Here is a 14,791-nt window from a genome sequence, read left to right as displayed (position 1 = left end):
GTATTTGTCTGGATTGGATTTATCCTGTCTCTTGTGCACAGGATACACCCAGAAAATGATCCACATTGCCTGTCAAGTGGAGTTGTATCTGTACTACAACAGCTTGGCTAGTGGTGTGGCTAGTTCTGGAACACACTTCTTCAGTACAACATTAGTTTTTTTTCGATTAGATTCCCCTACAGTGTGGAAACAGGCCCTTCGGCCCACCAAATCCTCACTGACCCTCTGAAGAGTAACCCACCCAGACCCATTTCCCTCTGACTAATGCACCTAACACTACGGGCAATTTAGTATGGCCAATTCACCTGACCTGGCACATCTTTGGACTGTGGGAGGAAACTGGAGCGCCCAGAGGAAACCCACGCAGACACGGGGAGAACGTGCAAACTCCACACAGACAGTCACCCGAGGCTGGAATCAAACCTGGGTCCCTGACGCTGTGAGGCAGCAGTGCTAACCACTGAGTCACCGTGCTTATCAGGTTCTACAGCCTGTGAATCAAATTACTGAAAATTGGCATTTGTGCTTCTGTGCTGAGAAACAGGAAGATGATAAAATTAAGATGCATGAGATTGGGGATAGAAAATGGCTTCACAGACAGAAAACAAACAATAGGAATAAATGTTTTTTTCCGAATGGCAGGCTGTGACTAGTGAGGTACTGCAGGGATCAGTATGACCGCCCCATCTATTCACAACACGTAAATAATTTAAATGACAGTATTAAATGTAATACCTCCAAATTTGCAGATGACACAAGGCAGGATGGGAGGGTGAGCTGTGAGGAGGATGCAGAGAGGTTGCGGTGTGACTTGGACAGGTTGAGGGAGTGGGTAAATGCATGGCAGATGCAGCATCATGCGGGTAAAGGTTATTCACTTGGTTAACAAAAATGGGAGAAGCGGATTATGATTTGAGTGGCCGTAAATTGTGTGAGGGGAATGTTCAATGGGACCTGTGTGTCCTCGTGCACCAGTCACCGAGGGTGCACAGGCGCAGCAGGCAGTAAAGAAGGCAAACTGCATAGTGTGTGCAGTTCAGGTCTCCTTATCTGAGAAAAAGATGTGCTGGTGATGGAGGGAGTGCAGCGATTCCTGGGATGGTAGGATTGGCATATAAGGAGAGATTGAGTTGGTGAGGAAGAATGAGGAGTGGAATTTCATAGAAACCTATAAAATTCCAATAGGATTATATATTGCCCATGCAAGGAAGGATGTTCCTGATATGGGAGGGTCCAGAACCAGGAGTCATAGTTTAAGGATCAGGTATGAAGGGAATTATTTTTAACCCAGAGAGTGGTGAGCCCATGGGGTTCACTACCGCTGAAAGCAGTTGAGGCCAAAACATTGTGTTTTTAAAAGGGAGGTAGATATGGCCCTTGTGGCTAAAGGGATCAAGGGATATGGTAGGGGGGAGGGGAGGGGGAGAGGACGGGATTAGGGTATTGAGCTCGAAGATCAGCAGTAATCATAACGAATTGACGAAGTCTTTTCCCTGGGGTCGGGGATCCCAGAACTAGAGGGCATAGGTTTAGGGTGAGAGGGGAAAGATATAAAAGGGATCTAAGGGGCAACTTTTTCACACAGAGAGTGGTATTTGTATGGAATGAGCTGCCAGAGGATGTGGTGGAGGCTGGTACAATTGCGACTTTTTTTTAATAGATATTTTTATTGAAAATTTAACATATTTTAACAAGTTTACAAATAAAAAAAACCCCAAGTATAAACATTGATATACAATTAAATCTTAAATAAATAATAACCAAAATTTATCAAACAGGAAAAAAAGAGATACCAAGAGAAAAAAAAATCTCAACTAACTATTAATCTAACCTACAACTAACCAGAGTGTATAATTAAGTCTCTTACATTATTCAGGGAAAGTGAAAAAACGACAGATAACACAGAAATTGACTAGTGAGATACATGCTCGGAATGTATTAACATCAAATCATAACAAAACCCATATTCGTGCGGGATTCTTCTCCCAAGGGGCCCCGGACCAGCCAGTTTCGCCATCTCAATTAAATAAAAGCCCTTGTTAGGATGACCGAAATATCTGTATTTGTGTAATTCAAGAAGGGCTGCCATATTTTATGGAATAATTCGGTCTTTTGGTGCACCAGATTTGTGAGGAAGTCAAGGGAAATACATTCCATGATTATTCTGTGCCAATTTGAAAGTCCATGGGGGCCCTCAGCCACCCAGTTTACCAAAATAATTTTCCTTGCACAGAAAGAGAGAATAGAAAATAATCTCTTCCCGTGCATGTCCAGGGAGGGTAAGCTCGAAAAGCCCAAAAGGAGAGATACTGGATCCACTCTAATTTCCATTCCTAAGATTTCTGTCAGAGCACTTGCTACTTTAGTCCAATATCTACGGATCTTATGACAGGTCCATAAGCAGTGTACAAGAGTGCCCACCTCTATTTTACATTTGGGAAACATTGGAGATGCTTCTGCCTTAAATTTTGTCCGGTGCTATATGGTCTCTATGAAGTATCTTCAACTGAATGGCCTGAGTTCTGTTGCAAATGGAAATTCTTCTGGCATTTTCCCACATTTCTATAGGGATTTCCAGCCCCAAATCCTGATCCCATGTTTTAAGCAGATTGTCTATATCTCCCGATACTTCATCATTTAATAAATGATAAATAGTGCTGACCGAAGATACCCCCATTGGCCATAACACTCTACGTTCTCTATCTGATTTATAAAGACTATCTAATAGCGTAGTCTTCTTCTGTATGTAATCTCGAAAGAGATCACCATTAGGTAATCCAAATTTCTGCTGCAGCTGTTCAAAAGACATCAGGAACCCTTCCTTAAACAGATCCCCTAAACAGGAGATACCCCTGGATCTCCAGAGTTTGAATGTGGCATCTGTAAGGCCTGGTTGAAACCCCCATGCTCCCACTATCGGAGCATAGGGGGATGTTTTACGTGAATTGCCCTCATTTTGCCGCATTATATTCCAAGCTTTAATTGTATTTAGTATTATAGGGTTTTTACATTGATCCGTGATGATTTTCCTCTTGTCTGAAAATAAAAGATTAATAAATGGGCATTTTACTTGAGAAGCCTCGATTTTCAGCCAGGTTGATTGCGGGTCAGACAAGACCCAATCAGCTATGTAGCTTAACAGGGAACTTAACTGATATTTCCTAAAATCTGGGAAATCCAGTCCTCCCCTTGCCTGTGGAAGCTGTAGCTTCCTCAGCTTAATGAGGGGCCGTCTATGATTCCAGATAAAGTAACCCAGCCAGCCATACAATTTACGTAGTGCCAGCCTCGGCAGCATCACCGGAAGCATTCTCATAGGGAATAGGAGACGGGGCAGGACATTCATTTTAATTAGTGCTATTCTACCCAGCCAGGAAATTGGAAGGTCTCCCCATCGCTGGAGGTCCTGCCTTATCCTTTCCAGTAAATGCACAAAGTTAGCCTTATACAACTGACCAAATACTGGGGTGATAAAAATGCCTAAATATAAGAAACCCTCCAGAGACCACCGAAAGGGAAAGTGGGATCCGTCCAATGGGTGGGATATACTCGCAAGGCCACCCATTGGCATAGCCTCCGATTTTGAAAAATGTTATAGCCTGAAAATGCACTAAATGTATGAATAACTTGAATTAAGCGAGGCACGGACATCAAAGGATTACTGAGGAATAGAAGAACATCATCTGCATAAAGGGTAATTTTATGTTTACCTGTACCAATCCTCGGTGCTGTTATATTAGGGTCAGCCTGTATAGCTTCTGCTAGTGGCTCAATTATTAGCGTAAATAGCAATGGCGAGAGAGGACATCCCTGACGGCAGCCCCTATCCACACTGAAGCTATCCGAGCCTAATCTATTGGTAATCACAACTGCTTTGGGATCGTTATACAGTGTTGAGACCCATTTGGTAAACACCTTTCCAACGCCAAACCTTTCCAACGTGTAAAACAGATATGACCATTCAACCCTATCGAATGCCTTTTCCGCGTCTAATGAGACTACTACTCCTGGTATCTTTCCCTGATGACAGGTTTGAATCACATTCAGAGTCCTTCTAATATTATTGGATGATCTACGGCCCTTAATAAACCCCGTCTGATCCTCCTTTATAATATGTGGCAGTATCCTTTCTAGTCTCAGTGCTAACGTTTTAGAAAGGATTTTAAAATCTACGTTTAGCAAGGATATTGGTCTGTATGACGCACAATCTTCTGGGTCCTTTCCTTTTTTAAGGATAAGAGAGATATTTGCCTCTTTCAGCGAAGGCGGGAGACAGCCCTGACTATATGCATAGTTATACATGTCCATAAGTGGACCAGCCAATATTTCTGTAAATTCTTTATAGAATTCAGCTTGAAAACCATCTGGGCCCGGATCCTTACCACTCTGAAGTTGCCTAATTGCATCAAGTATTTCTTGGAGTGTAACAGGAGCATTTAGGACCGATACCTGTTCTGGAGTTAGGCCTGGAAAGGTCAAATTTTTTAAAAATGACTACATCCTCCTCGTCCTATCTTCACAATCCTGCGATTTATATAACTGAGAATAAAATTCTCAAAAGATCGCATTAATCTTTTTATGATCATGAGTCAAAATACCCGTACTTTCCTTGATAGACGTAATAGTCTGAGGGGCCTTTTTTTTCTTTGCAAGAAATGCTAAGTATCTACCGGGTTTGTTGCCATATTCATATAACCTTTGTTTTGCAAATAATATTTCCCTCTTAGCCGTTTGAATAAGCGTAGTGTTTAGAGCTGTCCTAAGAGCCGTAATCCTTTGCAATTTAATAATAGAAGGTCTATCAGTGTATGCTGTTTCAGCTGCTTTTAAGCGGGCTTCAAGCAGACGCTGTTGTTCTCCCTTCAATTTCTTCTGGGTCGCTGAGTAGGAGATGATCAAACCTCACGTGTAAGCTTTGATGCTCTCCCACATCATTGATGGGTTGCTAGCTGTACCTGAATTAATTTCTAAAAAAGTTTTAAATTCTTGAGAGAAGTACTTTACAAATTTACCATCTTTCATTAGGAAGGGGTCCATACGCCAATGCCAAGGGGGTGTCCCATTGTTCCTCGCCTTGGTTTCCGTATATACAGCAGCGTGGTCGGAAACTGCTATACTACCTATTTTACAGGATGATATGGAATTTAAAAAAATCGAGAGGGCAAAAAGCATATCAATTCTGGTATGACATTTATGTGGATTGGAGTAGAAAGAAAAATCTCTGCCCTGTGGATGAAGACATCTCCACACATCTACTAATCCTAATTCTTTGTTCAGATTCATCAATTGTCTAGATCTGGGAGATACTCCTGCAGTACTCTTGGGAATACTATCTATTTCCGGGTCCAGAATACAATTAAAATCTCCCCCTCTTATTGTATAACGAGCACCGAGAGCCATCAATTTTGAGAAGGCTTCTCTGTTATAAATTTAAAAGGATGTGCCGGGGGGCAATACAAATTTAAAATCCCATATTCCTCTCCATTTATAAGGGCTTTTATCAGAATATATCGTCCAGATTCATCTTCATCTGATTTAGGATTTTGAAAGAGAGATTCGTCCGAATAAGAATAACAACGCCCCTGCTGTTTGAGCTAAAAGAAGAAAAAAAAGGCCTGATCAAATCCACCCTGTCATAATTTCAAGTATTCTTTATGCAATAAGTGTGTCTCCTGTAGGAGAGCAATATCAACCCTTTCTTTCTTGAGATTTAATAATATTTTCTTCCTTTTGACTGGTGAATTACTCCCCTTGACATTCCAGGTGCACCACTTAACCGACTGATCAACCATAATCGTCCGGGCAAATCCGAGACCCCTCGAGAGGGGAAACCCTATCCAGAACATCCCGAGCATAGAACATATAAAATTCACAAAAATAAAGGCTCTTTCATACACTCACATCAATATAATAAAAAACTATTTCTAAATAAAAAAAAATAAAACATATTTAAATGGAGATTTTCTCCCTTGTTTCCAGGGGGCAACACTTCCTTGCCAAAGGTCCATCATATCCTCTCCCAACCAGTGCTCCACCCTTGACTCAGGCACCCCACGATAGGATGAAGAAAATTCAAATATACTACAGAGCTAGAATTAACAGTGAGTACCCTAGCCTGCATCCTCCCCCCCAACCTGGATATATTTGGTAATATTAATATCATGTATAAACATATATAACTATAAAATTACAGACTCAACAAGTAATAATTAAATATAGTAATACAAAATAACAGGGGAAAACAAACCCGCTCCTAAAAACAGAGATAAAATAGGATAAGGTAACCAACTCCCCCCACCAACATTAACTAGACCCCCCCCGGCCTATATATATATATATATATAAAATAAAAAAGGGGGCGGGGGAGAAAATTGCTAAGTAGAGAACAAATAAATAAATCCCTCTCCCCACCCCTTGAAGATAATATTAAACAGTAAGGTAAAGTAAGGGATTAATGTTAAAAAAGGGGGGATGTAAACCGCAGTGGGGGGAGAGCAAAACAACATCAATTAACTCTTACAATTTATCTAAGAGAGTCCAAAAATTCCTTAGCCTTTTCCAGCGATCCGAAGTTATACACGGACCCTTCATGGTTAAAGCGTAGCGCAAGGAGTACTGAATATTTACGTCCCTTAAACACTCCTTCGCTTCGTCAAACACCTTCCTCTTTCGGACCAGAGCTGGGGAAAAGTTCTGGAATAACATGATCTTGGATCCTTTATAGATCATAGCTTGGGGATCTTTTCCAAGATTTCTAGAGGCTTCTAGGAGTATCTGCCTCTCCCTATAGCTCTGCAGCCGGAACAGGACCGGGTGTGGGCGCTGGTTCGAGCCGGGCCTGCGCATTGCGACCTGGTAGGCCCATTCCACCCTTACCTGGCCTGATCCAGCTTCCAGATTTAAAAGCTGTGGCAGCCACTGCTCAAGGAACACTGTAAGCTGGCCTTCCTCTTCCCGTTCGGGAAGGCCCAGCAAACGAATATTTTTTCGACGACCTTGATTATCGAGGTCGTCAATGTGATATTCTAAGGTCCGGACTCTCTGTTCGAGAGTCCGGACTCGGCCACGGTCGATTCTGCTATGGTCTCGGAGGTCGCGGCCTTTAACTCTGCCCCTCCGACTCGGCACTCGATTTCCTTGATGTCTCAGTCGTGCTTTTGTAGCGCGGCCGAGAGTGAGTCCCATCGATTTCGGGACTCTTCGATGAAGGCGTCGATCTTCGCATCGAGATTGGAGATGATTTCCACGAGGCTCGCCACCGTAGGTAAGTCCCCCGGGGTGGCTGTGGGTGCCTCTGCTGCAGCTGGAGACGGTGGGGGAGGGGTTCCTGCTTGCTGAGAACTGCGGGCTCCCTTCCCTTTAGTCATTTTTACAGGAGACTAGACTGTTTAAATTCAGTACTGAGCAACTAATTACATTAAGTAAAAACTATCTTAAATGATTTGGTGAGTGTGGTGGAGGCGGGTGGCCCACTTTGCCCAAGTCTTGGGAGGAGCACTGTAGACTCAGACTTGCTGGGTCGCCGCCATCTTGGATCCCCCAATTGCATCATTTAAAAGGCATTTGGATGGGTGTATGAATAGGAAGGGTTTGGAGGGATACGGTCAGGTGCTGGTAGGTGGGACTAGATTGGGATATCTGGTCGGCATGGACGGGTTGGACTGAAGGGGCCTCTATTCCTGATGAAGGGCTTTTGCCCAAAACGTTGATTTTCCTGCTCCCCAGGTGCTGCCTGACCTGCTGTGCTTTTCCAGCACGACTCTAATCTAGACTCTGGTTTCCAGCATCTGCAGTCCTTGTTTTTACCGGATTGGAGTGAAGGGTCTGTTTCCCTGTTCCCCCTATGACTCTAAATGATGTGTAGGGGCCGAATGTCCTACTCCTGTTCTCATCTTCGATGCTTCTATGTGTGCAACTGAACCGGGTTACTTTTGGTGGGTCAGTCCTACTGGTGGGACAGGACAGTCAGGAAAGGTGATGAAGGGGTATTGGCTGGAGAGAATGAGTTGGGAAGGCTCAGGTTATTGCTTTACCAGTGGGACAACTTCACCACAACTTCCCAGGTGTCATTAGGAGGACTACAAAGCATGAACTGAGCATGGCATTATTTTGTCATTCCTGGTGCCCTTGCCCAGATGGCAAGTCCATGATTTCTAATATTTGACTTTGCTGTAGTGTTTTGATCTGAATGAACTGTTTGCCAGACCACCTTGGAGGGATAGAGTTGGGCTTAACTACATTGCTGTAGGTCCGAAGTCACACGGTGGCCAGATTAGATAAGGACACCAGATTTCATGCCCTACAGGACATCAGTAAACTGACACGGCAGGCTGAGATTCAGCGTGAAGTGGATTGGTTAATGTGTTCACAAGAAATTGCACACCGATTTGTAACACTTTAATGTTTTCTGAGATCTTGAAAGGAAACCATATCAACTGAAGACACTCATGAGCTCCACTGACTATCCCTTGTGCAGGTCTGAGTGAATGGGCTGATGGTTGGAGTCCTGACCACTTTGAGTTGCTGTGTCCGGGTGGTGAACGTGCTCCAGTCACTGAGTGGGAGAGGTGCAACCTGGGCTCCATCCCTCCAAACATCGTGATGACTAGGTCGGTCATTGTCACCAAAATCTACGACTTCCTGATGAAGTCACAGGTCTGTGCCTTTTTCAGTGGTGTGTATTACTCACGCAGCGCCTACCAACGTTGTGGAGAAAAGAAATAGGCTCATATTTGAAAGGTTCAAATCAAAAATATCAGGACACCAAGGGGCAGGGAGATATGTAGAAATCACAGCACACCTCACCCTAGTGCAGAAAATGTAACTTCATTCCTTGATTTCCTTATGCCGGCTTCTCCTCTTTGTCCCAACCTTGGCAGCAATTGCCTTGTCTCCAATGGCTTGCTCAGCACAAACTGAGAAATTGCTGTTTGACTCACCCCTGTGGATCAGGAGCTGCTACAGACCAGCAGATGGGATACAGCAAGGACAAGGTTTCTGCTTAGAGTGGAATCAAATTCTAATTGCAGCTCACCCTCAGCCACAATGCTATCGCCAGGGCACAATATCCTGAAATAGATGGAATAAATCTCCACAAGGAATGATAAGACAATTCCAATTAATAGCAATACCAGTGATTTCCAAGCTGAAGCTGAGCTAATACTTTCATCCTCTCAGAGAGAAGCTAAATAGCAGACAGAGGGAGTGCTGCATTTCAATAAACATTGTTAAACTGAGACACTACCTGCCCACTCAGTAATGTTAAAGCTCTGCTAGACACATGGCAGAGTTGAAGGATGAGAACAGATTTCCATGAACCAAATTCCAATAGAAAACGCTGGAAATACCGCCATACCCAAGGCCTGACCAAGAGTATGTTGAGTTTTTCTAGTATTTTCCATTTCTGTTGCATGAACATATTTTTGTTCCTGTGAGCAGTGTGCCACCTTCCTTGGTCAGCAAAGTAAGTGGGTGGTATCTGACTGCAATTTGACTGCACAGCAGATTTCCAAGCATCATACCTTCACCAAAAATGTCGACAGTACTCAAATGTTGACAATTGACCAGGGCCCATGAGTTATTCCTGGATGGATAATCCCATCACTGGGAACCTTCAGGTTTTGCAGTAATTTATGGAATGCCTTCAATCCCTCAGCCCATTGAGTCCACACCGACCCTCTGAAAAGTATCCTACCCAGACCCACCCCACTACCCTAACTCCATATTTCCAAGGCTAATCCACCAAGCCTGCACATCCCTGGACACTATGGGCAATTTCCAAGGAGCAGGAAAATCGACGTTTTGGACAAAAGCCCCTGAAACGTCAATTTTCCTGCTCCCCGGACGCTGCCTGACCTGCTGTGCTTTTCCAGCACCACTCTAACCAAGACTTTGATTTCCAGCATCTGCAGTTCTCACTTTTGCCTACTATGGGAATTCGGCACGGCCAATTCACCTAACCTGCGCATTTTTGGATTGTGGGAGGAAACCAGAGCACCCGGAGGAAACCCATGCAGACATGGGGAGAATGTACAAACTCCACACACAATGGCCTGAATGTGGAATCGAACCTGGATCCCTGGCAATGTGAAGCAGCAGTGCTCACCACTGAGCCACCATATTATAATTCATACCATAAAGGTCCTGGGAGCAATCAGCTCATCAATGGTCTATGCATGAGTCTGCTGGTGAAAATATGGCAGTCACAGCATCAAAGGATTATTATGGTGTAGAAGGTGGCCATTCAGCCCATCATGTTAACATTGACTCTCCAATTGAGCCATTCTCCTGCCTTTTGCCTAAGTCCTTGCACATTGTTTGTATCCTTGCCCTCTTGAATATCTCACTTGAATCCCCCCACTACTACACTACCCCACAGGGCATTCTAGAATCGAACCATTTGCCATCTGAAAACCTTTTTTGTTGGCACAGCACTTTCAATCTATGCCCTTTAGTTTTCTGCACTTTTGTGAGCAGGAACAGCTTCTCCCTATGTACTCTGTACAGACCCCCCATGATTTTGAAGACTTCTATCAAGTGTCCTCCAACCTTTCCATCTCCTAGAAAAGTTCCAATTTCTCCAACCCACCTTCATAGCTGAAGTCGTTCATTTCCGGAACCATTAGCCAGGACTTGACCAGTCATCTTTGATATTCTAGTAGCAGCTAAACCCAGGCCTTTGGAGAGCTTTCTGAGGCCCTTTGAGGAAGGGGGGCTCACAGCACCTTGGATAACTGGAAATTCTTCACTGGTGGATTCCTCTGCGAGTTTGTTTTGAGATTCGGAGAAGTCACCTTTGAAGATCGGGGAATGGGTTCACAAGACCACATCGAGTTGACCAAACCAAAATCTTTTGATGAATCAGGGAGAGGAAAACAGGAGTGAGGTTAACACGAGAAGATGTGCCTATTAAAGCTGAGTGCTCAGACTCACTGTTAGCCCTCGGTGGGTATATTGCACGCCATTCTGTTGTTCAGACCCGTCCTGATTACAGCTCCACTAGATGGCCTATTCTGTTCTCCCATTTAAAGACAATGTTTTATAAAATTATGCAGGTTGTTCTGCTATAACACTGTAGTTGCGTTCCTCAGCAACTTCATGTTAGAGAAAATGGCGCTGTGGAAACTGCAATAGAAAATCACACTGTATAAAATCACGAATGGAAAATCACTATACCGATTCTGTAGAAAGTTTGCATTATCCAAATAATTTCCATAATTTGTCATTTGCATTACAGTCAATTTGCACCGATGAAATGCACATTCTCGCAGAATGACCTGTATCTGGTTCCTGAAAAAATGTGTGTGCAAAACATTTAACAGTTTGTGCTCTTAAAATCTCAGTGAATTTCCCGTGGAGTTTCATTGGATCGGGGAATATGACAGGACACACAGCGAAAGGCAGCTCTATTCCCTCTGTGCTGCACAGCGCACATTGACCCTGAAATGGGCCTTTAAGTTAGCACTGAGGGAAATTAAGAATTATGGTACTCCAGGCTTTAAGCCCCTTGGAACTCTTGAGTCATAAGGCATCACTAGGAAATCAGGGGTAGGATATTTCATGAGAATAACACTGAAGATGATGACAGACTTGAGGTAAATGGTAGGAAATCTTTTGCTGTGACGTACAGAGCCTGTGGGCACCATGCTGCGTACAGAACCTGTGGGCACCATGCTGCGTACAGAACCTGTGGGCACCATGCTGTGTACAGAGCCTGTGGGCACCATACTGCGTACAGAACCTGTGGGCACCATGCTGCGTACAGAGCCTGTGGGCACCATGCTGTGTAGAGAGCCTGTGGGCACCATGCTGTGTACAAAGCCTGTGGGCACCATGCTGTGTACAGAGCCTATGGGTACCATGCTGCGTACAGAACCTGTGGGCACCATGATGTGTACAGAGCCTGTGGGCACCATGCTGCATACAGAGCCTGTGGGCACCATGTTGTGTACAGAGCCTATGGGCACCATTCTGGGTACAGAGCCTGTGGGCACCATGCTGTGTACAAAGCCTGTGGGCACCATGCTGCGTACAGAGCCTGTGGGTACCATGCTGTGTACAGAACTTGGGGGCACCATGCTGCGTACAGAGCCTGTGGGCACCATGCTGCGTACAGAGCCTGTGGGCACCATGCTGCATACAAAGCCTGTGGGCACCATGCTGGCCTAGTGTATTACATTAATTCTTTCCATTTTGAAACATGACTTCATGGTCTACTTTTCAATTAACAGGACCATTTCGGGGTGAGCTCAGACTCCCAGTTTCAGCTTTTCCAGTCCCGTAAATACGGGGAAAAGGACCTGCTTTTCAAAGACTCCACAAAATGTTTGGCTCATGCGACCCACCTTGACTACATGAGCATTTTGGGTGAAGAATTCTCTAATCTGGCAGAATCCGTTTTCAGTTGCACGGAATCAGGTAATCCTTTCCCTTATCTTGATGCATACATGGCAATATAGGAAGTGCAGAGCTGAAAATGTGTTGCTGGAAAAGCGCAGCAGGTCAGGCAGCATCCAAGGAACAGGAGAATCGACGTTCCGGGCATGAGCCCTTCTTCAGGAATGAGGAGAATGTGCCAAGCAGGCTAAGATAAAAGGTAGGGAGGAGGGACTTGGGGGAGAGGCGTTGGAAATGCGACAGGTGGAAGGAGGTTAAGGTGAGGGTGATAGGCCGGAGTGGGGGTGGGGTGGAGAGGTCAGGAAGAAGATTGCAGGTTAGGAAGGGAGTGCAGCAAACATTACAGCATTGAGAAAAGCTCATTGAGAATTCCTGTACTTGTTATTCAACAGAAATCCTTGAATTCTGCACACAGAACGCCTGCAGCACTTTGCAAGTCTGAAACTCCAACCGATACCCTGACGACATGGAATGATGCAGATTGTGACCTTCCCTTTGGAATTAACTTCCTCCCTACACTCGATTTAAAGCATTGGGAAAACTGCTAAGTCAGATTCTTCTGCTATTTTTAAAGTTTTTTTTTTCAATCAACCTGTTCAGTTAGGACTTGAACTGAGACCTTCTAGACCAGGGTAGGGGCACTACCACTGTACCACAAGAACCTTCAGTGCTGTCGAAAGTGCATGTGTTAAGGCTTGGGCAGTGATTTTGGCATTGAACAATCAAGATGGTCCCTGGCAGCTTACTGAGCAGTTTCAGTGTTCAGTGAGTTTGGCGCTGGAATTAACCCAATCCTCAAAATCAAGCTGATACCCACATTTTGTCAAGACAGCAGGCAGGAATCCACGCAAAAATGTTCTGCTAAATACAAATGAAATCAATGTCAAATTAAAAAATGTTAACTGTGTTTCATGAAACCCATTCTAACAGAATCGTGTCTCTATTCACTGATCTCACAGCTTGGGGAGATAGTGTTACAGTTGAAACTTTATTGCTGGAACAGCACAGCAGGTCAGGCAGCATCCAGGGAACAGGAGACTCGACGTTTCGGGCACAGGCCCTTCTTCAGGAATCCCTGGATGCTGCCTGACCTGCTGTGCTGTTCCAGCAATAAAGTTTCAACTTTGATCTCCAGCATCTGCAGACCTCACTTTCTCCTCGGAGATAGTGTTACAGTCCATCTCTAACCTGTGTTTCACTTAGCTATGGTCTGTTACAATGACTATGATACATGTTCACAGCAATCCATCCAATCGGGGAATGTGAGAAGGAAGCCCATCCACACAGGCCACTTTGTCCCGTTCCAGGGATTATTCGGAATGATTATGTTTAAGCTGATGTTGCTGAGCTCTGCCCTGTATAGGACACAGAATCACCTGAGGAAATAGGCTGCTGCTTGCATTACCAAGCTCCTCACACTGTTAACTCAATTTCTTGAGCTTGTGATAAACCAATGACAGCAAGTTGGAAGCATGTGCGACATCTCTCTCCAATAATTTCAACCCGAGTAAAATTAGGGACTTGTCAAATGGATTGTTACCACTGGCTTTACACGCTGCACAAAGCTGCATTCCCATTGCTGCTCTCACATTGTTGCCCTAATAAACACAGGAAGATTCTGGAGTTAAAATCTGTGAATCATTTTAAAAATGGAAATTGTTGGTTGTGGACAGTTCAACAACTCAAGGCCGCATTTAACTGGGTGTGACAACAAGGAGCCTTAGCACAACTGCAGTCAGAGAGAAACAGGAGGAAACGTCTTCGCTGGTTGGAGTCATAAAGTTATACAGCATGGAAACAGACCCTTCAGTCCAACTGGTCCATCCCAACCAACTTTCCTAAATTGATCTAATCCCATTTGCCAGCACTTGACCCATATATCTCTAAATCCTTCCTGTTCACATACTCATCCAGATGCTGTTTAAATGCTGTAATTGTACCAGCCTCCACCACTTTCTCTGGCAGCACAGTCCATACACGCACCACCCTCTGGGTGAATAAATTGCCCTGCACGACCCTTTTAAATCTTTTCCCTCTCACCTTTAACCTATGCCCTCTGGTTTTGGACTCCCCGACCCCTGGGGTAAAGACCTTATCTATTTGCCCTATCCATGCCGCTCATAATTTTATAAACCTCGATAAGGTCACCCCTCAGCCTCCGACGCTCCAGGGAAAACAGCCCCAGCCTATTCAGCCTCTTCCGAAAGCTCAAACCCTCTGACACTAGCAACACCTTGTAAATCTTTTCTGCACCCTCTCAAATTTAACAACATGTTTCCTATCGCAGGGAGACCAGAAATGAACACAGTATTCTAAAAATGGCCTCACCAATGTCCTGTACAGCCGCAAAAATAACGCCCAGCACTTATACTCAGTGCACTGACCAATGAAGGGA

At 44.4% G+C, this 14,791-nt stretch overlaps 1 protein-coding gene across 1 annotated transcript in view; it reads left to right on the top strand.

Moving 5' to 3' along the window:
* Positions 1-13,312, top strand: part of sxph (saxiphilin) — a 410,934-nt gene extending 397,622 nt beyond the window's left edge. Inside the window, exons 15-17 of the mRNA XM_088000335.1 lie at positions 8,477-8,655; positions 12,231-12,417; positions 12,789-13,312. Of these exons, the coding sequence (XP_087856461.1) occupies positions 8,477-8,655; positions 12,231-12,417; positions 12,789-12,838 (416 nt within the window). The 3' untranslated portion in view covers positions 12,839-13,312. The remainder of the gene's footprint in view (positions 1-8,476; positions 8,656-12,230; positions 12,418-12,788) is intronic.
* The last annotated feature ends 1,479 nt before the right edge of the window (positions 13,313-14,791 follow it).

Source organism: Chiloscyllium plagiosum, unplaced genomic scaffold, assembly GCF_037043375.1.
Source record: "Chiloscyllium plagiosum isolate Xiang-an unplaced genomic scaffold, Cpla_swu_hap1 HiC_scaffold_24, whole genome shotgun sequence".
Lineage (NCBI taxonomy): Eukaryota > Metazoa > Chordata > Chondrichthyes > Orectolobiformes > Hemiscylliidae > Chiloscyllium > Chiloscyllium plagiosum.
The sequence above is the reverse complement of the archived record's forward strand: the minus strand, read 5'-3'. Positions and strand labels throughout refer to the sequence as shown.